This window comes from Furipterus horrens, unplaced genomic scaffold (genome assembly GCF_987537825.1).
Source record: "Furipterus horrens unplaced genomic scaffold, mFurHor1.1.pri manual_scaffold_5, whole genome shotgun sequence".
In the NCBI taxonomy this organism is placed as follows: Eukaryota; Metazoa; Chordata; class Mammalia; order Chiroptera; family Furipteridae; genus Furipterus; species Furipterus horrens.
In genome coordinates, this window is record NW_028327175.1 from 45,281,451 (window position 1) to 45,307,495 (window position 26,045).

General features: G+C 36.2%; 1 protein-coding gene across 1 annotated transcript in view; it reads left to right on the forward strand.

Moving 5' to 3' along the window:
• The window catches only part of FCHO2 (FCH and mu domain containing endocytic adaptor 2), a 111,175-nt gene extending 93,991 nt beyond the window's left edge, over positions 1-17,184 (forward strand). The window contains exons 20-26 of the mRNA XM_090276373.1: positions 1,568-1,679; positions 4,945-5,100; positions 5,467-5,599; positions 8,771-8,970; positions 9,708-9,772; positions 14,369-14,533; positions 14,808-17,184. Of these exons, the coding sequence (XP_090132499.1) occupies positions 1,568-1,679; positions 4,945-5,100; positions 5,467-5,599; positions 8,771-8,970; positions 9,708-9,772; positions 14,369-14,533; positions 14,808-14,830 (854 nt within the window). The 3' untranslated portion in view covers positions 14,831-17,184. The remainder of the gene's footprint in view (positions 1-1,567; positions 1,680-4,944; positions 5,101-5,466; positions 5,600-8,770; positions 8,971-9,707; positions 9,773-14,368; positions 14,534-14,807) is intronic.
• Positions 17,185-26,045: the final 8,861 nt, after the last annotated feature.

Genomic DNA, 26,045 nt, shown 5'->3' on the forward strand with positions numbered 1-26,045 from the left:
TATGGTGTTTCAGATCAAGATTAACTCTTAAAGTTTAACTCTCAATTTTGTACTAATTATATCTAGTAACTACACAGGTTATAGCATCAGATCCATAGTTTAAAAAATACAATATTTTTGCATTATCTTCCATCTCTGTTCTACTCCTAACATTGAGAAATATCAATAAGTCTTAACTCTAAAGCTATTGGAACCAGAGAAAAAGTGATTATAAAAAGAAGCAGAAAGAATAGAAGCAGAAAGAATATCATTAGTTAAGGCACCATTTTTTTCATGCCTGTTTTCAAAGTGTCTGACACGTACTAGTGGCTAGTAAAAACTATTGTGATTTTGTAAATAAAATTTTATATTATTGGGTTTTTAATTTTCACCTCAAATTTTAAGTTGTACTGTTTGGGTGGGGGGTTACTTTTTCCATTTGTGCAGGAGCAGCAATTCTTGTTCCCAGGGATTTTTAATCACTGAGCTATTTTTCTAACTGTGAAGAACTTTCTAAGTCAAAATTCCTTCAAATTCTCAAATACCACAAAATATTCCAGACCTCTGAAGCCAACAAAAGATCTTTCTTACTCTTTGTAGGATCTCAGGTTTAGTTGTGAGACGGAGAAAGCCAGTACTGATTTTTGTCAGAATTAATCCTCTCGGTATACCAAAAGTAACTCAGTCTCTTAATGTAGGTGATCACCTCTAAAAAAAATATCTGATGACTGTGAGCATGGTGCAGCATTTATATAACAAAAGCATACATTCACATTTCAGAGCTATATGTTGACCTGGGTTATTCATTTTTTAAATAAGAGCGAATAATTATAATTATTGACTTTTACAAATTTCATCACATATATTAAATGAAGGCATAAATGGGAAGAGGACATTTGTGGAAAAAAAGAAAGGCCATGGACTATTGAGGGATTTTTCTTTTATGACGTAAACCAGATACTTAGTTTACATTAAAAAAAAAAATACTTGAACACATGCATAGTTTTAACTTTGTTTATATTTTATTATGCTTATAAAATGTTATGCTTCATTATGATTTTACTCAGAAGATATCTGAGTGAACTTTATGTCAGGAATGTTATAAAAAAATAATGTTTGTAGTCACATTTATTGAGGCAAGGTAATGTGAGAATATAATACAGGTATTAGAGAAAGAAGAGGTAAAAGAGAATTACATATAATAAAATCAAAAATCCAGTACAATTCTCTGGTGTGATTGGTAGAACTTGAAAGAATTTAGTGTCTGATTTTGAAGCCTTGGGTTAATAATTTTTGCTCTTCAGGTGAAGGGCTCTTTCCTTCTGATAGTCCTTAACCCAACCCTTCTCTGTCATTACATTTAATAGAAAAAGTCATTGTGACATGTTTTTCTTTGTTGTTGTTTTTTTTTGTTTTTTGTCCTTTGTATTCTTTTAGGCTCTGTTTTTAACCTCCAGATTTTATTTAGGGCATCACTGATACCAGCAATAGAGTTATTTGTGACAAGCTAACATTGTGAATATACTTGTCTTGGTAGTTAATCAGTGTTTTTCGGTAGGATTTAACAAATGAATTGTATGTATTCTAGGTGTGTCACGAGGTCCCAGCCCTGTCAGCCTTGGAAATCAGGACACCTTACCTGTGGCAGTCGCCCTTACAGAATCTGTTAATGCCTACTTTAAAGGAGCAGATCCCACCAAGTTAGTAGTTAAAAAATACAAATATGTGTGTGTTGGGGTGGGGTAGTGTGGAGGGACTTGGTGGTAAATTTTAAGAGTTATGTTTGATTCTATATAGGTTAGAGTTTACCTGCTCTTTGCTATTAAATATAGTCATTTAAAGATTGTCTTTCAAATTTAAAAAAAAAAAAAAATCACTATAATCAGCAGTAGTGATGGGTTTCTCCCAGTTTATTTACATTTTTGTCTGGGCTTTGTGATCCATATGATACATCTGTAAAGCAGGATGATGTTTCAGGTTGGGATAGAACTCTGGATCTTGGCCTAATGTATATCTTTTTTAAAAGTCTTGACATTCGTAAGAGAGACCTGGAATGCATGTTTAATAGCCAAAAGTCTTGCAGGTTTGGTTTAACCCCATACTTTTCATGCAACATTATTCATTCAGCCTACATTCATTCTTCAAATATTTGAGTGCCTACTATGTGTAAGACTGTTATCAGTTTGTGTTATTGTGAAAGAAACAGTTTCTTTGATTAGTTTTCTCTCACAATAATACAAGCTCAGGAGAGAAGACCTCTTTTTACTAAAGTATCCTCAGCCCTTACAACAGTCTCACACATAGTAAGCACCCAAATATTTGATGACTAAATGTATATGGAATAATGTTATACATGAGAAGTTATGGGTATGATATATGCTATGAAGAAAAATAAACCAGGGTAAGGGGATGGAGAATTACAATAGAGGGCTACTGTTCTAGATAGAATGATCAAAGAAACCCTTTTAAACAGATTTTTGGAAGTCTTAGAGGAGTAAGTCATGCAGCTATCTAAGGGAAAGTCATTCTATTGAGTGTAAGGGACCGAGGTAGAAGCATGCTTGGCATATTTAAGAAATAACAAGGAGAACCATGTCACTGAGTAGAAGTAAGCAAGGAGGATAGTAGTCAAAGATAGACCCATAGAGGGACCAGTTCAGGTTGGGCATCATAGACTGTAAGGATTTTGGAAGTATTTTTGAATGAGGTGGAAAGCCAGGGGAAGTTTTTGAGCAGAGAGGTAATGAGGTTACTTGTGGTTTTGAAGGGGCATTGTGGCTGCTTTAAAGAGAATACACTGGAAGGAACCAGAGTATATGCAGTGAGAGAGTTAACCACAGAAGTCCAGGTCAGACATGGTGGGGGCTTCTCTATGGGTATTAGCGGATGAAATGGTGAGTAGTAATACGATTCCAAACATGTTTTGAAAAGAGTTTAAAGATTTAGTGAGTGAGTAGACTGCTAAGTTTGTACAAGTGCTCACTAAGACAGCTTAGTGGAGATACTGAGTTGATCACTGAATGCACAATTCTGGAGTTCAGGGCATAGATTCAGGTTAGATAAAATATCTAATTGTCATTAATTTGTACATCAGACTGAAAGCTAGGAGCTATAGAGAGCAGAAAAGATATTTGATAGAACTAAGTCCCGGTCCCCTCCAGTGTTTAGATGAGAATGATCCAGCAAAGGAGTGTGAGATAGCATGCAACAAGAGAAGAGAGGAGAGAACTAGTGGAGTGATGTCCCAGAAACTGAGTGAATGAACCCTTTCATGAAGGAAGGTTCATGAAGCTATATCTGATGCCACTAACAGGTCAAGAAATATGGACCATTGACAGTTAGGAGGTCATTGGTGACCTTCACAAGAACAATTTTAGCAGAGTGGCGGAGATGAAATCCTGCCCAGGGGAAGTTCAGGAGCAGGCCATGATGCAAATAATAGACAACTATATTTGGAGAGAGCAAATGTAGACAGTTCTTTTAGGATGTTTTGCCCTAAGTGGAAGCAGAAAAATGGGGTAGTAACAGAAGAGAGATGATAGAAACAGAGGAGGATTTTTATTGGTTTTAGTGTTTTTTAAGGTTATATTCATGTTAGCATGTTTGTATGTATGCTCATGGGAAAGATCCAATATCTGTGGGAAGAACTGAAACCTTCAGGAAAGAGAGAGGACAATTGCAAGAGTGAAGTCCTTTGGTATGTAAGAGGAGGAGATGTTCTTCAGTGCAGAAGTGATGGATTGTCCTTAGGTCCATAAACTGATCATCAATTGAAACAGGAGGGAAAGCAGAACATATAGATACAGAGCCAGATGGATTAGGAGTTCTGTAGTGAGAGTAAGTATGAAAAGGTTCTTTTCCAATTTTATTTTTTCAATAAAATTTGAAGTAAAGTGGCTGTGAGTAGGGGGAGGTAATATTGCAGGTTAGAGGGAAGAGGTATAAAGGTATGAAGAGAGAAGGAATGTAGTAGAATTGGCAGGTAACAGTAAGGGAGCCCAGTTGAGAGTTTCGGCCATATGATTATGTTCTTCTCTAGTCACGTGCAGCTCTGTAGATGTGAGAGAGGAGCTAAATTTAGCCAAGATCTTGTTTTGTCAAGCAAGGATAATCAAGTGGAAGAGAAGCAAGGGAGGGCTTATGCATATGAGTGTGCATACAAGTGTGTAGTAATGGACCAAGAAATTCCAAGATAGGAGGAAATGAAGATAGGAAGGAATGCGTGAAGATCAGTGAAAAAGGTGATAGGAATAACAAATTGTGGAGGTCTTAATGAGGTTGGAGAATTGTTGGAAATGCAGTATTAGAGGAGTTAGAAGAAAAGGAAATGGTGATAAGTGATGATTCTGAATTTGAGATTAGGGAGGGACTGCAGCATTGCTGAGGTAGCCTGGAAGACAGGATCATTATGGTGAGGAGCTAAAGAACTAGGTGACCAAAATATTGAAAGAATTGTCTGCATGGATATTGAAATCACTAAAAAATTATGATGGTCTGTTTCTGTACTACACTCCTAACAATGGACCAGGAGCTAAAATTTACAGAAAATGAAAGGAAGTCTTAAAGATGACTTGAAAGGGATGGGCTAGCAAGTATAGTTTGGTGGTATGAGTTTCAAAAGAAGCTTTAGGAAGGAAGAAATACAGAGTTGGAAGACAGTGAGAACCAGAAAGTACATTTGCCACTAACTGCCATCCCAAGGCCCAGTACTTTGTGAAGTTTAGGGGACAGGGTTACCTTCCAGGACAGCCAGGGCTGGTTTTGGTAAACAAGTTGGTGGATGTCACCAGTGTGCCTATGTTTGTGTTTAGTATGCCATTTCACATAGGAATGTTTTTTAAATAATTAAACTGAAAAAAATTTATTCATAATTATATACGTAAAGTCCTTTTTAAACCAGATATGCTTTAAATGGAGATTAACACATCTTAAACTATATACAAATTCCAAAATCTCCAATTTCAGGTGTATTGTGAAGATCACTGGTGACATGACAATATCATTTCCAAGTGGAATTATTAAAGTCTTCACTAGCAATCCATCTCCAGCTGTGCTGTGCTTCAGGGTGAAAAATATCAACAGACTAGAGCAAATTCTTCCAAATGCTCAACTTGTGTTCAGGTTTGTGTCCTTTTGTTTTGAAGGTGAAACTTCTTTTTAAGACACATTTTTTTCTTTTTTTAAGCAGTAATAATTTAATTTGAAGACAATACCAAAATTATTTTTATGATTGAACAGCTTTCTGCTGTTGTTTTATTTGTTTTTGGTGATGGTGGTAACTATTACATTGTTAAATTTTCCTCTGCTGTCCATCCATCTTTCAGACAAGCTTCTATGTTTTATTCTTTATCCCCTCACTTCAGCTTTCCTTCATCCCACCTTTCAGTTCCTTTCTACTAGTTTTTCCCAGGTCACCAAATTATTGCACAGAGGCAAAGGATAAAGATAAGTCAAATAAAATAACAAACATATTTCTTATACATGCAGTGATCCATCACAGTGTGATTCTAACACAAAAGATTTTTGGATGAACATGCAAGCTGTTACTGTCTACCTCAAGAAACTGGCAGAGCAAAATCCAACTGCTTCTTATTATAATGTAGATGTATTAAAGTATCAGGTGAGTGTTCTATCTTTGAAATTTTTCTAAATTTTTTAAAATACTAATATAATATTGCAGATCATTAAATAAATAACATGGCATGGCCAAATGAAGTTCATTCCAGGAATGCAAGGATGTTTCAAATTCAGAAAATCTGTTAATAAGCTTATGGAGATTTTGACCAATTTGATCAAACTCACCATCTATTTCTGATTAAAATATTGAGTAAATATAAACACATGAATGCGTCCTTAGCCTGAAAACACCAGCAGCATCAGTCTTAATAAAACACCTGAAGCAATCAGTCAAAGTCAAGAATGGCAAAGACAACCATTATTTCTGTTAGCATATAAGATTTTCCTGGATGTATTAGTACAGTTAGATAAGAGAATAAAATACTAATAAAATTTTTATTACAGGACCTGTTATATTTCTGGAAAACTCAAAAAAATCAACTGAAAAACTATTTGATATAGGAGAATTTAGTAAAGTGGTCAGTTTAAAAATTAATACAGCCCTGAATGGCATGACTCAGTTAGTTGAGCATTATGCTGCAGAATGAAAAGTCACCAATTTGATTTCTGGTCAGGGCACATGCCTGGGTTGTGGGCCCAGTCCCTGGCTGGAGTGCACATGAGAGGCAGTCAATCAATGTTTCTCTCCCTTTCTTTCTTCCTCCCCCTCTCTCTAAAAATAACTTTAAAAAAAATAATACAAAAATTAATAGCTTTCACCTTGACCAGTGTAAAGTGTAACTGGGTCCAGGTGCCTATAATTCCTGGTCTCAATGGTTATGAACAGGCAACCAATCAGTGTTTCTCTATTGACTTGAATATAGTTAGGAAGGAATATTATATTCATTCACAGGAAGACTCAAGTTGTAAAAAAGTTTAATTTATAAATTTAAATTAATTTATAAATTTAATGTAATACTGATCAGAAACTCAGTAGAGATGTTTATGTATTATATTTGTGTTTGGGGACTTGACAGTCATTTTTTAATTCTCTGGAAGCATCAAATTTAGAAGAATAAGTTAAGAAATGTTTTAAATAGTAATGTTTTAGTTTTAATGGGAAATTTATTGTAAGGTGACAGTATTTAAAATAGTTTGCAACTGGCACAACAGTAGATGGCCAGATAAATGGGGGAAAAAATAAAGTGTCTAGAACTAGATTTAAGAATAAATGGAAAATTGTTTATATGACAGAGCATTTCAGGGCAATGTGGTAATGATGAATTTTTCAATAAATGGTGTTGAGGCAGCAGGTTAGAGATTTGGGGAAAAATTAAATCCATAACTTTAACCAAAATCAAATCCACATGTATTAAAGGTTTATAATAATATGTAAAACCATAAAGATAAATTATAGGTGAATATGTATATTTATGGGTATATGTGTATGTAAGTATAATATCTATTTAATACAGTTTGTAAACTTGACATGTGGAAGCCCTTTCTAAGACTAGTACAAAACCCAGAAACCATGCAGGAAGAGAGAGCTATTTGACTCAAAAATAAACTTGTATATAAAATATTTAGTTAAATAAGCAAACCCTTAACAGAATCAGTAATTAATCTGAAGGAAAAGTATTTGTAATACATAAGATAGGCCAAAAGGCTTACTCCAAAGAGCCCTTATAAATTAGTAAGTAAAAGTTAAATAACAATAGATAACTTAGGGAAAAATGCCTCCATGTCATTAGAGATCAGAGCAGTGAATATTTAGATAACAGTGAGATCCTGGTTCTAGCCTATCAGATGTAATAAAGCAATCTTTTTACTTTAGTCAACGAGTTGTGACCATTTGTTAATAGGAGTACAAATCTCTGAGAAGGCAATTCTATTAGATTGGCGAATAGATGTAATCTTTAATTCAACAGTTCCACATCCAGAAATTCATGTTTTAGAAATCACACAAATGGCGGGCAAAAAGGATAAGATACAAAGGATATCCACTGCAGCTTTGTTTGGAAACCACCTAACTACACATTCACAGAGGAAGAGATTGATTAAATGAATTATTATAACCATTAAAAAGAGTGTCACAACTCCATGTTTGCACAGGCCTAAAAAGTCTTGAAGGATATGTACTAGATGCTAACAATGAGGAGTAAGAATTCCAGGGGATAAATTTCCTAGTGCATATACTTCTGTGTTGTTTGAATTTTCAATAGGGTAATTTTTATTAAAATGGCTTATGTTTCTAGGAAATACTTAAAGACTAAAAAAGTGCTGCTGCCACTTAAGTTGGCTTAAAGTTTATTCCATGTATTCATTTAACAGATATTTATTATTTGGTGCTTGCTGATTGCTAGGAGTTGGATGGGGAGAGAGACAGTAAAATAAGAAGTAAATAATATTGTATGTTAGGAAATAAGTGGTATGAGAAAAGTGTAGAGTAAGGTATGAAAAGTTGCATTGTTTATGTAAATTCAAACGGTAATCAGAGTAGGTCTCCTTGAAAAGAGTCATTTGAGCAAGGAACTGAAGAATTAGAAAGAATTGTGACATTTACTGTGGGTCATGTGATTAAAATTAGACATTTGAAGTTGAAAGAATTCTAATTCCAGGTTTGCAGAACTTCATGATAACTCATCCACATTCTTCTGTTTTAAATCTAAATTCTAATTTTAGGGAGAGAGAGAAACATTGATTTGTTGTTCCACTTATTTATATTTATGTATTCAGTGGTTGGTTCTCGTATGTGCCCTCATCAGGGATTGAACCCACAACCTTAGTATATAGGGGGGACACTAACCAACTGAGCTACCTGGCCAGAGCTAAATCTAAATTCTTATAATCTATTAAAAAATCTTAGAATTCTCTGTTGAATGTTGAGAGGTTTTCAAACATTACTGCATAAATAAGAACCACTTGAGAACACGGCTGATTTCTGGGCTTTGTACCTAAGTTGTTGAATCAGATTTTCTGCATTTTGAGTCAGGGGGAAGGTACATTTTAAACAAGCACCAGGAAAATTTTGATGTAGGTAATTCCAGGTCCAAACTTTGTGACTGATTCTTACTACTTGTTTTACCTTAGCAACGGATAGCTCCCTCATTATTTATTTTTGATTCTGTGAACTTCTGTGTTCAAGTATGCATGTCATTAACATAACTGGTTTACTTTTCAGGTCAAATCATTGTTTTTCTCTTTAAAGATCAAATAATAATTTTTTTCTTTAAAGGTATCATCAAATGGTATTCAGTCCACTCCTCTAAATCTTGCAACATATTGGAAATGTAGTGCTGGCACCACAGATCTTAGAGTGGATTATAAGTACAACCCAGAGGCTATGGTGTCGCCGAGTGTGCTCTCCAACATGCAGGTGGTGGTACCAGTGGATGGAGGAGTCACAAACATGCAGTCCCTTCCCCCTGCAATATGGTAAATTAAGTAGATTTCTGAATTCCTACTAAATTTGTTTTAACCTTCAACTTTTAGAACCTCAGTTATGAAAGTTGTATAGGTTTGAAAAGTTTTAGTGCATTTTCCCATAGAAACCATGCTATAAAAAGATGTTCATTTTACTAGTCAAGCCATATTAGCCAATCCAAAAATAAACTAATTTTGCTATCACCAACCAGATATTAATGATTCAAGACAACTTTACCTTTAGGCAAATTGCTTAGCCTCTCTGAACTTTGTTCTTATTTTTAAAATAAAGATTATTATAACTATTTTACAGGGTTACATATAATATCTGGCATATCTGTAGGACACCTATCTGATTAGTGTTTAGTAGTATTAGTTACTCTCATCTCTTAACTACCTCTCTTGTCCTCTTTATTAATATTAGTATAGACTCTAACCAGTCTCTATATTTGCCTCACCATTAAATAAAAGTGTGTTTTTCTTGAGTAATAAAGGAACTGGGCCACCTACACATTCTATTTTCCTTTCTCTGACCGATAAAAATGAAAGAATTACATAAGTTGGTAAAAATTCCATTATTTGAGAAAGATGCAACATTTTATAATCACCAGGTGATACTATTGAAAGTAAATTTAGTACTACAGTTGTTCTAGTGAAATATTTAAAACACATTTATTTGTTGAGGGTCCTCTATGTATAAGGTATATAAATAATACTAGCCACTTAATTTGAAGCTTTATGTATTATAGGAATGCAGACCAAATGAAGGCCTTTTGGAAACTGCCTGGTGTTTCAGAAAAATCAGAAAATGGAGGTAAGTGTGTGCTTGCCCTTTTTTTTTTCTTTTTTTTTTAAATAATGTGAGGTCACTGAAAATTGACCTTTTAAGGCATGTTTATGGGAAGTTTTCTCCTGGAATTTCATACTTTCAGTTCTAGAATTGACCACTAGGTGGAAGTTAATACCTTAAATAAGAGTGGGCCAGTTGAGATTCAGAATGCATTTTTTCCACTCTAGATTGAGTATGCTTTCTCTGTAAGAAGAATTTGTTTTGCTGTGACTTTATAAATATTAAGTAAATGTCTTACGTTCACATGCTAACATTAAGAGAAAATACCAAATAAAGTAAATTTAAAGAACTGTTTATTCCAGTTAGATAACTTAATAACGAATTGAAAATGATTCAACACACTCTTTTGCTCATTGATAATGGAGTCCTCCTGGCCTCCCAGAAACCTCATAGAAGCTTTCAGACTTTAAAAAGCTCCCTTGTGAAGTAAAAGCAAAATAAATAAATAAATAAATAGGACTACATCTAACTAAAGTTTTTGCACAGCAAAAGACATCAACAACAAAACAAAAAGGCAACCAACTGAATGGGAGACGATATTTGCAAACAATACCTCTGTTAGGAGGCTGATATCCAATATATATAAAGAATTCATACAACTCAATAACAAAAAAATCCAAGCATTCCAATTAAAAAATAAGCAGAGGACCTGAACAGACACGCCTAAAAAGACATGGCCAACAGATACATGAAAAGATGCTTAACTTCACTAGCTATAAGGGAAATGCAAATCAAAACCACAATGAAATACCACCTCACACCTGTTAGAATGGCTAGTATCAACAAGACAAGAAATAGCAAGCGTTGGTGATGATGGGGAGAAAAAGGAACCCTCGCACACTGCTGGTGGGAATGTAAACTGGTGCAGCCTCTATGGAAAACAGTATGGAGATTCCTCAAAAAAATGAATAGAGCTACCTTATGGCCCAGCAAGCCCTTTTCTGAGTATGGGCCCCAAAAGCTTGAAAACATTTATTCATGAAGATATATATGTATACCCCTATGTGTTCACTGCAGCATTATTCAAGGTAACCAAAACATGGAAACAACCTAAGTGTCCTTCAGTGGATGATTAGAATAACAGTGTGGTACATCTATGCAATGGAACACTACTCAACCGTAAGAAAGAATGAAATACTGCCATTTGGGACAACACGGATGGATTTTGAGAGTATTATGCTCAGCTAAATAAGTCAGCTAGAAAAGGACAAGAAACATGATTTCACTCATGTGGGATATAAAACAAAGTAACAAATGAACAAACAATACAAACTCGTAGACACAATTAAGTATGGTGGTTACCAGAGGTTGAAGAAGAACAAAGAGTATAAAGGGGGTCAAATAGTATATGGTGACTGGAGGAGACTACACTGGGTTATAAGGAGGCACACAACACAGTACACAGATGATGTATTATAGAATTGTACACTTCAAACTCGATGTTATTAACCAGTGTCACCCAATAAATTTTTTAAAAGCCCTTTTCTACTTCATTTTTCTAAGAAAGCGTTGTTGATCATTTCCTCTTATTAAAAATAACCATAAATGTCCTTCCAATTCTATAATTTTTTTTAAGAAGGTGAAAATTAATTGCTTCCTCTCACCAAAGTCTGCATCTGTGTTCTCAGTGCAAAGGAAAAGTCGTTGCTGGCTCACCACTCCTAGTATCTCCCCTAACTCAATTCAAAATGTAATTCCTAGGACAATCAAGTCTTTAGCATTAATTATTTGCATTTTCTTTTAAAGAATTATCCTGCTCTCTCTTTTTTTAATCCTCACCCAAGGACATTTTTTCATTGCTTTTCACAGAAAGAGGAAGGGAGAGAGAGAAACATTGATGCGAGAGAGAAGCATCAGTTGGTTGCCTCCCATTTGCGCTGTGGCACCTGCACTGGGATCAAACCCACAACCTCAACCTTTTGGTTGTAGGACAGTGTTCCAACCAGCTGAGCCACACTGGCCAAGGCTATCCTGCTGTCTTTTGAATGCCTAAATAATTTCCAATAACTTTTCCTATTAAATAGGTTTTGCTGAGTGTTTTGTTTTGAATATTTTAAGTATAATGCAATCAAAACATATAAACATTGTCAGTAGTTTTTCTCAGGTATTTCTGCATAAAGGACCAGGAACATGCCTGTATTGTCTATTCATTTATACCTGCCATGTTGAAGGAGACTTTAACTAGAGAACCACTCATTGAGTGAAATCACCACGTTAATCTGCCCTTCCTTTGTTGCTGTTTGATACTTAAAAGGTTGTCTGTTTTCAGGTAGTCAATGGGACTGACTTCTACTTTAGCTATATGGCTTTTGGGGGAATACAATTGAAATTTCTAGTTGAAACTGGATGTAAACCAGAAATCCTATTTGAATTGAGGGCTTAAAACCAGTTAGCAAGGAAGAAAAGGATTATAATATTTTCGCATTTCATGAAATACTTACGAGAAAGGGAATATGTCCTCTCAAAAATAAAATACAAAATTTCTAACCAGATATTTTAATAGTTTCCCTCTGCTGTTAAGGTATCAGGGTGTCTATATGAGGAAATGGAAAAATCTTATAAGTGTGGTTCTGATTTGGTTGGTCAGCCTTTAAAAAGAAATCTCCAAATTAGGGTACTGTAAATAGAAATCTGTTTCTATTCTGGTTTTATACCCAGAAGAGGGACAGGAAGTAATTCTAAAGTTTAAGGATTGCCAAGGTGGCTGCTCTTAGCCTGTGGTGGAACTTTCACAGAATTGAATTGCAAATCAAGAATTGTACAAGTTTAAAGAGGGTTTGGGCAGTGGTTAAAAATTAGGCAGCAGTTCCTCTCCCCTACTGACACACTAGTATAGGGTGGATCAGTGTTAGGATCACTTCTTTCAGATTTTTCTATGTAATGTTCGATTTCTGTGCAAGGAACCATAGAATGTCACTCCTGCTACCTACCAATTCTGTCCACTTTCCCCAACCAGAAACATAGTAACCTTCTAGTAAACTCCTTTTTCCCCTCTTGATTCCAGCTTCTAAATATATTTCAAATGCATTTCTTTTTTTCCTTTTCCTTAGCCTAGTTCAGATCCACCAATTCTGACACCTAGAGCCCTTGACTATTTTATTGACTTAGTTGTTTTCCATACCTTGTATTGTACACCTCTCTCCCCTTCTAAACCTTAATCTGAAATGTTTTTATCTTCCTTATCTTTGGTGGCTCCCTATGGTAATTTTAAGAACGGAGTCGCTCAGAGGGCCATTAAGATGCAGGGAGCAGAAAAAAAGACGTTTATTGGGAGAATCAGCAAGCGGGGAGGTTTCCCTGTGTTGTGGGTGGTTCCGACTCCAAATTCCTAGGGAAGAGGGAGCTTGCTTTATAGGGGGAAGAAAAAAGGGACTGTTGAGTTTAGTTGGCCATTTGGTTATCTGCGAGTACAACGGGCTGATCAAGGCCAAACGCCAAACGCGGTTCAGTTTGAAGCACACTGCTATCTCCCAGGCAGCTGCAGGCAGTGGGGCGGGGCGGGGGCGGCCTGGGAACTGAGGCTGTCGGTAATTTCTTATCTTGGCATGTAAAGATATTTAGAGTGTGCTCCTTGCTCCATTCTAGTCTCATCTTCTGCCACTCTCCTCCTGTTCCCCAGCCCTTGTAGTGTAGAAGTACTTCCCTTACATGCATCATGCTCTTCCCAGTCTCCCATCTCTGTAACTGCAGTTCCCTCTGCCTGAAATACGCAAGGTCATCCCCACCATCATTTTACGTGCTTGTGTGTTCTGTGGCTCCTAAGAACTTACAGGGTTTATAATATTAATATAATTATTTGGTTTACTGTTTCTGTCATGCTATCAGGCATGAAGTATGTTGAATAAACGGTTATATCAAAAAGAAAGCACCTCAGAAATACCTATTTTGCATGATGTTATATCAGTTAAATTTTTTTGTCTTCACCCGAGGACATGCTTATTGATTTTAGAGAGAAGAGAAAGGAGGGAGAAAAAGAGGGAAACATTGATCAGTTGCCTCTAGAATGCACCCTGACTGGGGACTGAACCCATAACCTAGGTATATGCCCAACTGGGAATCGAACCAGTGACCTTTTGGTTTACGGGACGATGCTCCAGTCAACTGAGCCATGCTGGCCAGGGCTAGATCAGTTAAATTTTAAAAAGAGGTAAATAGAAAACAGTAATGTTGATAGAGCTCTCCCCAGTCCTAGCTATCTTTTCTTTTTGCCCTCTCCTACCCCCATGATGTGATATGCAGCATTCATTTCTTTTTTACTTTATTCCTACTTATATTCCTCATAGGGCTTCCCTTTGCCTGCTCTCACTGACTTCTCTTTTGACTCAGTTTCAGCACGTATATAGCATAGGAATCTAAATAGTAAACACCTTTTATATTTGTGCGTCTCACGTCAAGAAGCATGGATTAAGATTATTTACTTAACCAAAATTCAGATTCATTGAATAAAGTCTACTTTAGAAACAGGACCATGATCCGTTTCCTGTACACATCATGAATTTGAATTTTTTTGGTATGAAATGTTTGTTACCCTCTGTAAATTCCTTATTTTTTTCCTCGTAGGTTCTGGGTCCCTCAGAGCAAAATTTGATCTTTCAGAAGGACCCAGTAAACCCACAACACTTGCAGTGCAATTCCTCAGTGAGGGAAGCACCCTCTCAGGAGTAGATGTTGAACTTGTAGGCACTGGATATAGACTTTCCTTACTGAAGAAGCGGTTTGCCACTGGTAAGTTGGGAGATTTCAAGCTTTTTTGTGTAAATGGGAAACATTTGTACTCTAGTCTAAAGGCATGGACCTTTTTTTCTTTGACCTTTGAAATGAAGTGCCAGGTAGAGACACACAGCTATCCATGGTCAGTATAGCTGAACACCTGTGATCTGATTCTAATGTATTGTAAACAGCAGATGGGAACTGGGGTTCTGTATCTTTCATCACAGTGAAAATGTCCTTGGAGTTCATTTGTAATTATAATTGCAAAGCTCTATTTGGTGTTTTTCAGGACGATACCTGGCGGATTGTTGATGGACCTAGCAAAGTGGTTGACTCAAGGGAGTAGTATAAACCTGCCATTCTGCATTATCTGTTCTTTCCAAACACTATTTTAACTTGTATTATGTCTTTAAAACTGAGACATATTTGAGAACTGACTGTAAATACTAAATTGCACCTTTGAAGTGAGTCATCAAAAGAAATAGCACTGAAATGATTTTCAACGTTGTAAACGATCAACTGCAATATTCAGGAAATACATTGATTCAGATTCTCAGTAAAAAGTTTTCATAGGTTGAAATTTTAAATTATCTTTAATGTTTATGTGGAAAAAAGGGGTTGTAGTGTAATATCAGGCCTAAAATTTCAGGAGAGCAAGCACAAAGTAATTTAGCTTTCCATAAATTTTTAGAGTCAGATAGTTTTGAAATTTTGTAAGTTTGGTATTGAATGGATTCTAAGTTTTGGATAATGTTAATTTAGAACACTCAATCAAATTGAGTTATGTGCCATAAAGTAATCAGACCAGAGTCCAAGTTGTATGCAAAAAATTTATCATTTGATTTTTGTAAACATATTACTGTAAATGGTGTTTTATATGATTTTTTAAATCCTCAAGTGCAATGTGTTTTAAAATAAGCTTGCAAAAGACAGAAACTTACTTCTGCAGTTAGTTAACTTTATAGAACTTGTGATTGTTTTGATGAATTAATGCTGTAGATTTAATTTATTTTTATACGATTGCATAATGTGTGCCTTTTAAAACAATAACCAGAAATGTGCCTATCCAGTTTGTGCTCATAAATGTGCCTCATTTTCTTCCCCTCACAGTCTGGATCTTCTATTCAGAATCTTATGGCGATCAAGCATTTTTACAAGATAATTGCCATTTTTGTCAATACCTTTGGCTGGAATTGGGAAGGGAGTTCAGAATAGCTAAAGGATGATTTATACTTAAGAACCCTGGCTCACTTCTTTAATGAAACACTGTAGCCACTAGCAAGAGAAAGAGCTACCTAATGGCTTATGTTTACAGGGAGAAAAATTACCTTCAGATATTTGACCTTAACCTCATCAAAAGTATGTAATTCTTAAAATCTGAAAAATTATAATGGTAACTGCTTTTTTAACTCTCGTTTAACATTACCCTCCACTCTGTTTATCATTGGGAATGTATACATTTATTTATTGAATGTGTTGTGAGCATGAATTTTGTAGTATTTTGTGAGGAATATATTCTAAAACAGATTAGTTCTGACATTAGCGAAATCTGCCATTTGTTTTCATTTCAGCAATTGGAAGAATTACCAATTTGTATGTTTTTAAAGTGATGGATTGAGTTAAACATTTCTTAAATTAATATTAAATATAAAAAACCTAACTTTATAGCAAATTCTGCTTAATTGAAGGAATTAAATATGTTGGACAAAGTTTCATAACTTACAAATGGAAATTTTATTTATAAAGGTAAATACGAGTTGTCCTGCATTTTGCATAGAAGTGATAAATTGTGTTATATATGATAATTTATATAAAACCACTAATTCTGTTAAGCTTTACAGAAAATAAAACTACTAGACATTTATGTAACATGTCGCTATACTACATACAGCAGAAAATCTACTCGTTAGCAATATATATAACACAATATGTGCTTTTTTATATATTCAGTGTTAGCCCAATTCTGAATTTAGATTTGACTAAAGTAATACATAAGATAATTTGCTAAAATGTTCATCTTTACTAAATAGTGAGTAAAATTAGAAATTCCGGCTCTTATATTGTGCTGTTTTAAATGCCAATTACAATCCCTTACTGGAATCTTAACTATCACTGCGTAGCAGTCAAACTATTTTTATTGACCAGTTAATATTTTATTGCTGGAATTTAGGTACCATTATACTTACAATGTTTGTTTTTAATCAAGTATTACCTAAAAACGTACAAATTAGTGAGATGGTTAGACTTCTGCACTTTCTTAATTACCACAGCCTTCATACCAAGTGTCAATTCCTAAATTTGTATTGGGTGCAGGTTACAATTTTGAAGCCATATGAATTTATATTGAGGTGATTTTTTTCTTTTTCATTTAAATCCCCATTAATGTAAAAAAAGACCAGTAGATTTTCAAAGGGAAATGTATTTAGCAAGCTGGTTCTTGCTTATGTATAGTGATTAAACTTTGTAGCTGTCTCTTTAACCAAGAATTTGTAAACACGGAACTCTTAACAAATGTGAGTTTTTAAGAATTGTTATATACTACTTTGAGTTGTAATTACAACAATGCAAATTTATCTTACAAAATTTTGTAAATATTTTTGATTTTTTCATAAAATGTAAATTTTACATAAAAGTGTACCATTAATAAACATGTAATATATAATTTATCAGTTAGTTTATGTGAGTTTGTACTCCTGTTGACCTTCACAGCCACAGCATAGGTGTCAGAACACCACCAGTTAGGTAAGGAAGGAGTAATTAGTTTTGAACTTTGTATCACTGTTTGGACAGGCATACAGATCTATGCTTATTATGTAAAATTAACAGCCCTTGCTATGACTATTTCAGGTTTTATTCTGGCACTTGAACTTAAGCTTATTACACAAAACTATTTTACACTGGCCTTTCAGGAAGCCAGAAATCAGCATCATTATTATTAGACTTAAAAAGAAAATATATTATCAAAATCCATTTCCCCTTTTCAAACAAGTCTTAACACTAGTCTCTGACCCAAAAGTCCTAATTATATTTTTCTTTCTTCATTACATTAGCCCTAAGCCTATTCCTATTTAATTCCCACAAGTAATACAGCCAGGGTACCAATAAGCAAGGATCAACCAGTTACTGCCACCAACCAACTTCCTTAGCTATGTAATGCAACTACCCCTTTAGGCTCCTCATTAAAAGTGCCAGAATCTCCAGTGTTGTAAATTACTCAGTGTCCTAATCCATTACACTTAAATACAGTCTTCACCTCATCATTCTTCAAAATATATAAAACTACCATAGCCTCCATTAACAACCCCGAATGAAATAGTCCAAAGACAGTTACATTAGAAACTCAACTCAGGATATTCCTCAGTAGTCATAGCTGTTGTATAACCAAAAACTACCAACATTGCCCCCAAATAAATGTAAAAACTATTAAACATAGAAGAAACCTGCCAAAATTTATTATAATATCATAACCAGTTCTACTTATAGCCAACCCTAAACCACTATCAATAAATGACAGTCTTGAAGAAAAACCCACAAAACATAACTACAAACATAAATATGTCATTCCCTCATGAAATTTAATCATAACTAATAATGACATGAATATAATTGTATTTCAACTATAAGAATATTAATGACCAATATCTGTAAATCCCACCCACTAATTAAAATTGTAAGTAACTTATTCATTGATTTACCAGCCTCATTAAATATTTCATCATGATGAAATTTTGGCTCCCTTTTAGGAATCTGCTTGATTTTACAAGTACACTTATACATCGGATACAATAACCACTGTTGCCTTCATAACCCACATCTGCTGAAACATGAACTACAAATGAATTATTTGATACCTACACACCAGTGGAGCTTCTATAGTCTTTATTTGCTTATTCATTCAAGTAGGACAAGGCCTATATTATGGATCTTATATCTCCCTAGAAACATGACATTGGCATCATCTTATTCGCTATAATAGCTATAGCATTTTATAGGCTATGTTCTACTGTGAGGTTTTCTGAGGAACAATAGTTACCACAAATCTCTCAGCCATTCTCTACATTGGCACTGGTCTAGTCAAATAGATCAGAGGAAGATTCTCAGTTGACAAAGCTACACTCACCTGATTCATCTTCTACTTCAATCTCCCCTTTGTTATTTCAGCCCTAGTAGCCATTCACCTACTATTTCTTTATGAAATAGGATCAAATAATCCATCAGGAATTTCATCTGACATAGACAAAATTCCATTTCACCCCTACAATACAATCAAGAATATTCTAGGACTTTTAATTTTATTCCTAGCCATACTAGTCCTATTCTCACTAATTCTTCCAGGAGGTCCAGACAGTTGCATACAGCTAACCTTAATACTCCACCACACATTAGACTGGAGTGATACTTCCTATTTGCATATGCAATCTTAGAATTTATCCCCAATAAATTAGGTGGCATATTAACTCTAATATTCTCTATTCTAATTCTAGCAATTATCACAATACCTCTTACATCAAAACCACAAAGCATAGTATTCTGACAACTTCATCCAGTGCTTATTCAATTAGTAGCAGACCTATTAGCATTAACATGAAATTGGAAGACAACCAGTTGACAACCCATTTGTCATCATTGGCCAACTAGCATCAGTTTTATATTTTCTTATTCCTGTACTTATGCCACTCACAAGCTTAATTGAAAATACTCTTCTAGGCCCTGGCCAGGTAGCTCAGTTGGTTAGAGTGTCACCCTGATATGCCAAGGTGGCAGGTTTGATACCCAGTCAGGGCACATACAAGAAGCAACTAATGAATACATAAAATAAGTGGAATAACAAATTGATGTTTTTCTCTTTCTCTCAAATTAATAAAAAATAACAATCTTCTAAAATGAAGACTCTTTATAGTATATTTATTACTCTGGTCTTGTAAACCAGAAAAGGTAAGAAAACACCCTACGTCATCAAGGAAGAAGCTCCAGCACCACCATCAGCAACCAACACTGGAATTCTACTTAAAACTATTCCCTGAAAGGTGCACATGAACAGTAAAACATTGTCACATGCTATGTCAATATTAAATTCTAGACTATTCCATTGCTATGTACTTCATGCATCAAATCACCCCATTACAATGTATTAGTACCTGCATGCTTGGTCATATGCCACATACTATGTGTATTTGTATATTAATTATTTACTTTATGCATATAAGCAAGCACATCAAACTATGAATACTACATAACAGAGTAGTTCATTATACATAAAATTCTCTTCCACATGGCTGTTTGTAAACCAATAGATATAATTGATATTACATGACATATTTTTTGTGGCTTAAAACAACCACTTACTTGCTCACAGTTCTATGGGTTAATATTTTACATTAAATTTATTGGGGTAACTGGTTAATTATGTAAGTTTCAAGTATACAATATAATACATCACCTATATGTTGCATTGTGCACTCATCACCCAGAATTTAGCCTCCTTTCATCATATATTTGACCCCCTTACATAGGACATAATACTATTACTGATTGTACATTACCCTATAAAGTCACATTCACTCATAGTCACCACACTTGGACAACTTTCCTTAATCACCGTGCTTCGGGAAACCAGCAGTGCATCTACAAATGTGCCCCTCTTCTCACTCCAGGCTCATAACGTAGTGTTTTCTAGAACTGAACTATAGCTGGTATCTGGTTCTTACTTCAGGACCATCTCACCTAAAATCACCCACTCTGTCCTCTTAAATAAGGCATTTTGATGGACTAATCAGCCCATGCACACATGTAGCTGTGTTATCATTTGGTATTTTGTAATTTGTGGGAGATGCTGTGACTCATCTATAGCCATCTGAGACCTTAATACAGTCAAGCAACTTGCAGTTGGGCTTATATTGGACATTATTTACCTTTACCAACATTAACCAAAAGGTGTTATTTAGTCAATGCTTATAGGACATAAGAGAATTTTACATGTATAGTAGTCCCTCCTTATCTGTGGCAGATACAGTCTAAGACCCCCAATGGATGCCTAAAATTGCAGATAGTACTGAACCCTATATATACTGTTTTTCCTACACATACATATCTATGATAAAGTTTAATTTATAAAATTAGACACTAAGAGATTAACAATAATAAAATAGAACAATTATAACAATATACTGTAAAAAAGTGATAAATGACTTTGGTGCCCTTATTAAATAAAATGTTGAACAAGGCACTGTACTATGAGTTGATCTGATGATTGAGACGGCTACTATGTGACAGCTGAGCAGTTTATACAACCTTGATGTGCTGAACAAAGGGATGAGTCACATCCTGGATGGGATGGAGTGGGACACTGTGAGATATTTTTTCATGCTACTCAGAATGGTGTGCAATCTAAAGTTATTTCTGGAATTTTTCATTTAATATTTTCAGACTACAGTTGACCACAGGTAACAAACTGGAAAGCAAAATCACAGGTATGGGGGACTACTTTTATATGTGCATATGTGTTTACCAAATAAAAATTAACTTAGCAAACCTCCCTTATCCCCCTGTAGACCTTAAACTTTGTATATTTATTAACAGTCCTGGCAAATGCCAAAAACAAGCTTAAAATATAATGCCTACTTACCCCATTCTGTAATAAGTATCTAAGTCACAAGTTAAACTAAGACATATTCTAGCCAAGATCCTTAACTAAAAAATTTGTAACACTAAAATTGTCACTTTAAATCTACGGTCTAGAAAAACCTTACTCCCCAGTAGTTGAAAATACTTCCACTAATACTGACATGCAACTTAAATTCACAACATTTCAATGGACAGGAATCCCCTTGATCTATTATTAATGTAGCTTCATAAATAAAGCAAGACACTGAAATGCCTAGATGAATTTACTAATTCCACAGGTTTGGTCCAGCCTTATTGTTAATTATTAATTACACATGCAAGTATCGGCATGCCAGCGAGCATGGCCTCTAGATCACCAGTGATTAAAAGAAGCAGGCTTAGGACTTCCGGCCAAAATGGAGTCATAGACAGACATGCTGCGTCTCCCTCCACAACTAAGAAGGAATACAACTACCTCAAAACTAGAAACAACCAGATGTTCCAGAAAACCAAACTACATGGAAGTCCAGCAAACAAAGATATAAAGAAGAAATACTCATCCATACAGGTAGGAGAGGCGGAGCTGGGGCAGACAGGGCGTGGTGTGGTGGTGGCAGTAGAGGCGGCAGAGGCAGCGGAAGGCCGGCAGAAAGCAGTCACACATTTAAAAAAGTTGGGAGGCACACCTGGGGAGCGTTCCCAGCTCCTCGCTGGACCTTGAAGCTCCTGGTCCCAGCACCGGGAAAATCAAGCCTCATTGCTTCTGACTGTGCAGACCAGTGGGGTTTGGGATGGAAGCAGAAACTGCTGGTCTCAGCAGAGTCTGCTTGTTTAAAGGGCCCCCACGGTCCTAGAACGTCCGCAGACCCCACACTCTGGGAACAACGGCCAGGGCAGCAGCTAGAGGGGCACCAGTCCAGTGTGGAGAGGTGCCTGGAAAAGGGACTAGTGCTGGGCAGGCGGCTTTGTTCCCTCTCGGACCCCTCCTCCATATACAGCGCTACAACTGTATTCAACTCTATAAAAGGACCACAGCCTGCTCCAACCCATTGCCGATGCCATCAAACTACTAAAGAACCATTACAACCATTAACATCATCAATGTATTTATTATTGCAGCAACCCTAGCCCTCATTTTGGCCATAGCAATATGAATTCCATTACCCATACCATATCCATTAATCAAGCATAAACCCAAGTGTACTATGCTTTTGGTCAGGCTGAGCCTTAAATATGATTGTGGCTTTACAAGCAGTAGCACAATTTCATATAAAGTAATACTAGCAATCATTCTATTGTTAATTCTATTAATAAATTCATCTCACCATTAACCACCACTCAATATTTATGACTAATTTTTCCATCTCGACCCCTAGCCATAATATGATTTATATCAGACTTACAAGAAACCAACTGAACTCCACTTGACCTAACAGAAGGAGAATCAGAACTCATTTCTAGCTTCCACATTGTGTATGCAGCAGGCCCTTTAGCCCTATTCTTCCTAACAGAATAGGTCAACATCAACATCATCATCATCATCACAACAGTTTTATTCCTTGGGGCATTTTAGAACCTCTGTATAACAACTATCGTCAATTTTATTATCAAGACTTCTTCCATGAATTTAAGCATCTTCTATGAATTTATACATCTTCTATGAGAAATTTTTCTAACTTCAACACTAGCCCTTTGCATATGACATGTACCACTTATTATACAAATCATCTCACCACAATCAGAAGAAATAAAAGTTACTTTGATAGAGTAAATTATAGATATTTAAATCCTCTTATTTCTAGAATTATAGGGATAGAACCTACTCTTAAGAATTAAAAAGAACAAATCTTTGGCACCACATTATACCATAGTAAGGTCTGTAGTGAGGTCTATAGTAAGGTCAGCTAAATAAGCTATCAACCTATACCCCCAAAATACTGCTTTCTATTCTTCCTGTACTAATAAATCTCCTTATTTTTACTATTACTATCATTTCAGGAACTATTATTGTTATATTAGCTCACAATGATTAATAACCTGAATCAGCTGTAAAGTAACATATTAGTTATTATTCCATGTTTAATTAACAAATCAACCCATGAGCCATGGGAGCATTCACTAAATATTATTTTATGCAAGTCACCAGATCTATACTTTTAATAAAGCTGTTATAGCCCTGGCCGAGTAGCTCAGTTGGTTGAGAGTCATCCTGTACACCAAAAGGTTGGTGATCTGATTCCTGGTCAGGGCACACACCTAGGTTGCAGGTTTGCTCCTTTATCAGGGCATGTACAGGAGGTTACTGATTGATGTTTCTCTCTCACATCAGTGTCTGTCTTGGTCTGTCTGTCTCTGTCTCTCTGCCTCTGGCTCTCCCTACCCCTCTCAATCCCCACCCCCTTCCTCTCTCTAAAATCAAGGAGCATTTCCTCAAGTGAGGATTAAAGTAATAATAGTGATTATTAATCTAATATATTCTGGCCAATGAACAATTTCAAAAATTTATAACAATAGACCTCATCATAAAAACTTGAATTTTTCCCATTCCACCTTTGAGTACCCAAAGTTACACAAGGTATTCCACTACCATCTGGCGTAATTTTAACAACATGACAGAACATTGGACCACTATCAATTTTATATCAAATTTCATCATCCATTACTCTAAATAGGTTGCTAGTTACAGCTATTTTATTGATCATAGCAGGAGATTGGGGAGGACTCAATCAAACCCAACTACAAGAAAACCAGCCTATTCATCAACTGTTCACATAGGTCGAATAACAGCTATTATAATTTATAATACAACTATAAAAAGTATAAACTTATTTATATCATAACACTTGTTACAATTATACATAATTCACACACCACAACACTTTTACTTTCCCTATATATGACTTAATTGCTACATTTATTCTCCCTATTATTAGGAGACTTCCCACCAGGAGTTTCAGGGGTTTTACCTGAATGAATAACAAAAAGGAAGTAATGTCACCAAGATCGCCACCTAGGCTATCCCTGACTTTGCTCCCCCTCACCAGAACAACTTACAACTGTTAATGATCCAGACATTACTGAGAGAATCCTAGAACAAGGGAGTGAGGCTGAGGCATCCATCTAAATTACAGAGACCAAGAGAGACTGCATTAGAAGGGTAAGAGGAACAGCTGCACGCTGCATTGTCCCTCTGACTGGTGCAGCACCATGCCAAGAGGTATCCTTTGAGCCTATGGTTCCTCCAGTGCCAAGAGAGCCCTGGGGTGACATTCACCCCTGCCCCAGCACTGCAGGTTGCTTCATGAGATCCTCTACTATGATTTCACCCAATGAGGATCACAGAGGAAACTATGGGGCTCAACCACTGGGAATCAATTGAGACAAGAAGAGGGGAGGGGCTTCCAACAACCAGTACTTGGGTCTTGACAGACCAACTTCCTACCTGCATAACCCAAGTAGTAGTCCCAAGCTATGGCTCTGCTCATCTGCAGAACCAGGTCTGTGGCACAGCTTGACTGGGGAATTTGGCAGGGTGCGGGTCTGCTTAACTTGGCTCCCCAAATGAGTTCTATCAGACCTAGAGCCTGGGCTGCCTATGCCCAGGAAGAAAAGGTGAACTACAGGCCCACCTGCTGTACATGTAGCCCCTGGCCCCACTTAACCAGAAAGCCTCTTTGGGGAAAATCTGGGAGTTGCCGGAAATAGGCCTTCCCAGTTCCACCTAGTCCCGAGTCAGATATATAGCTTCACACAGTGTAGAAGATGGCCCCCAGCTGGGCTGGTGAGAACAGCTGGAAGCTGTGTAACCCAGCAACTCTCCAGTTGAGAGGAAAACACAGAGCTTATTGCCCACCTTGTGAACAAAGCCAGTGGCCCTCTTTGGCCAGAGAACTTGGGACACAGGTTGGCTTGAGTCAAACCCCGAAAAAAGAGCATTAGTGGTCTTCGAGCTGCTTTTCCGCACTTGTGTGGGCAGGAAAGCTAAACCATAGCCTTCTTATTGCTGAATACAGCCTTCAGCCTGCCTTACCAGGGAACCAGAGCCCATGTGAAACTGCATTACTCATCCAACAGCCCTGTTTACAGGGGAACTTATACAGAAAGCACAGTCCATGCTTTTCCTGTCTTTAAGGCAAAACTGGTAGTCTCATTTCACCAGGATATTTAGTGCACACTCTTGCCTAATTCAGGCCCCCAAACAATAAATCATGAAGTCCCTGGGTCCCATCCTGCTGCCCAGCCAGGGCAGTGAAGCTAATTAATAGCCCCTCATACTGGAGTATATATAGTACCTAGTTGCAAATGTCTAGTAAGCCTTATCAGAGAATCCAGGTAACTTGAAGCCCATCCTATAGCCTCACCTGGGCAGGAAATCAAGTCAGCAGTGCTCTCCAGCTGTTCTTAGCCAGTGGCACAGCCCTTCCCCACTCCACCCTCAGAGTTCAAGCAATCGCCTCACCCAAAAACAGACTGTAATAGCAGACCTCACCTGCCCAACGACATTACCAACAGACACATCCAGAAACCCAAACTGGGATGACAGGTGAAAAACTTTCTGCCGAAGGGAACCTGCAGAGTCTAGAAAAGGAGATCCTTTACTCAAATACACAGATACCAACATAAGGAATCAACAATTATTTAAAAATCAGGTATATATGACACCACCAAAGGAAACAAAGTGTTAACTGATCCTAAAGAAATGGAGATCTAAGAACTGTCAAAGAAGAATAATCCTCTTAAAGAAGTTTAGCGAACTATAAGAACACACAGAAAACTAAACAAAATTAGGAAAACAATGTATGACCAACAAGTCCAACAAAGAAATAGAAACCATTGGGGGAAAATCAAATCCCAGAGCTGAAAAATACTGTAACTGAAGAATTCAATAGAGAGCTTCAAAATCAGACTTTACCATGAAGAAGAA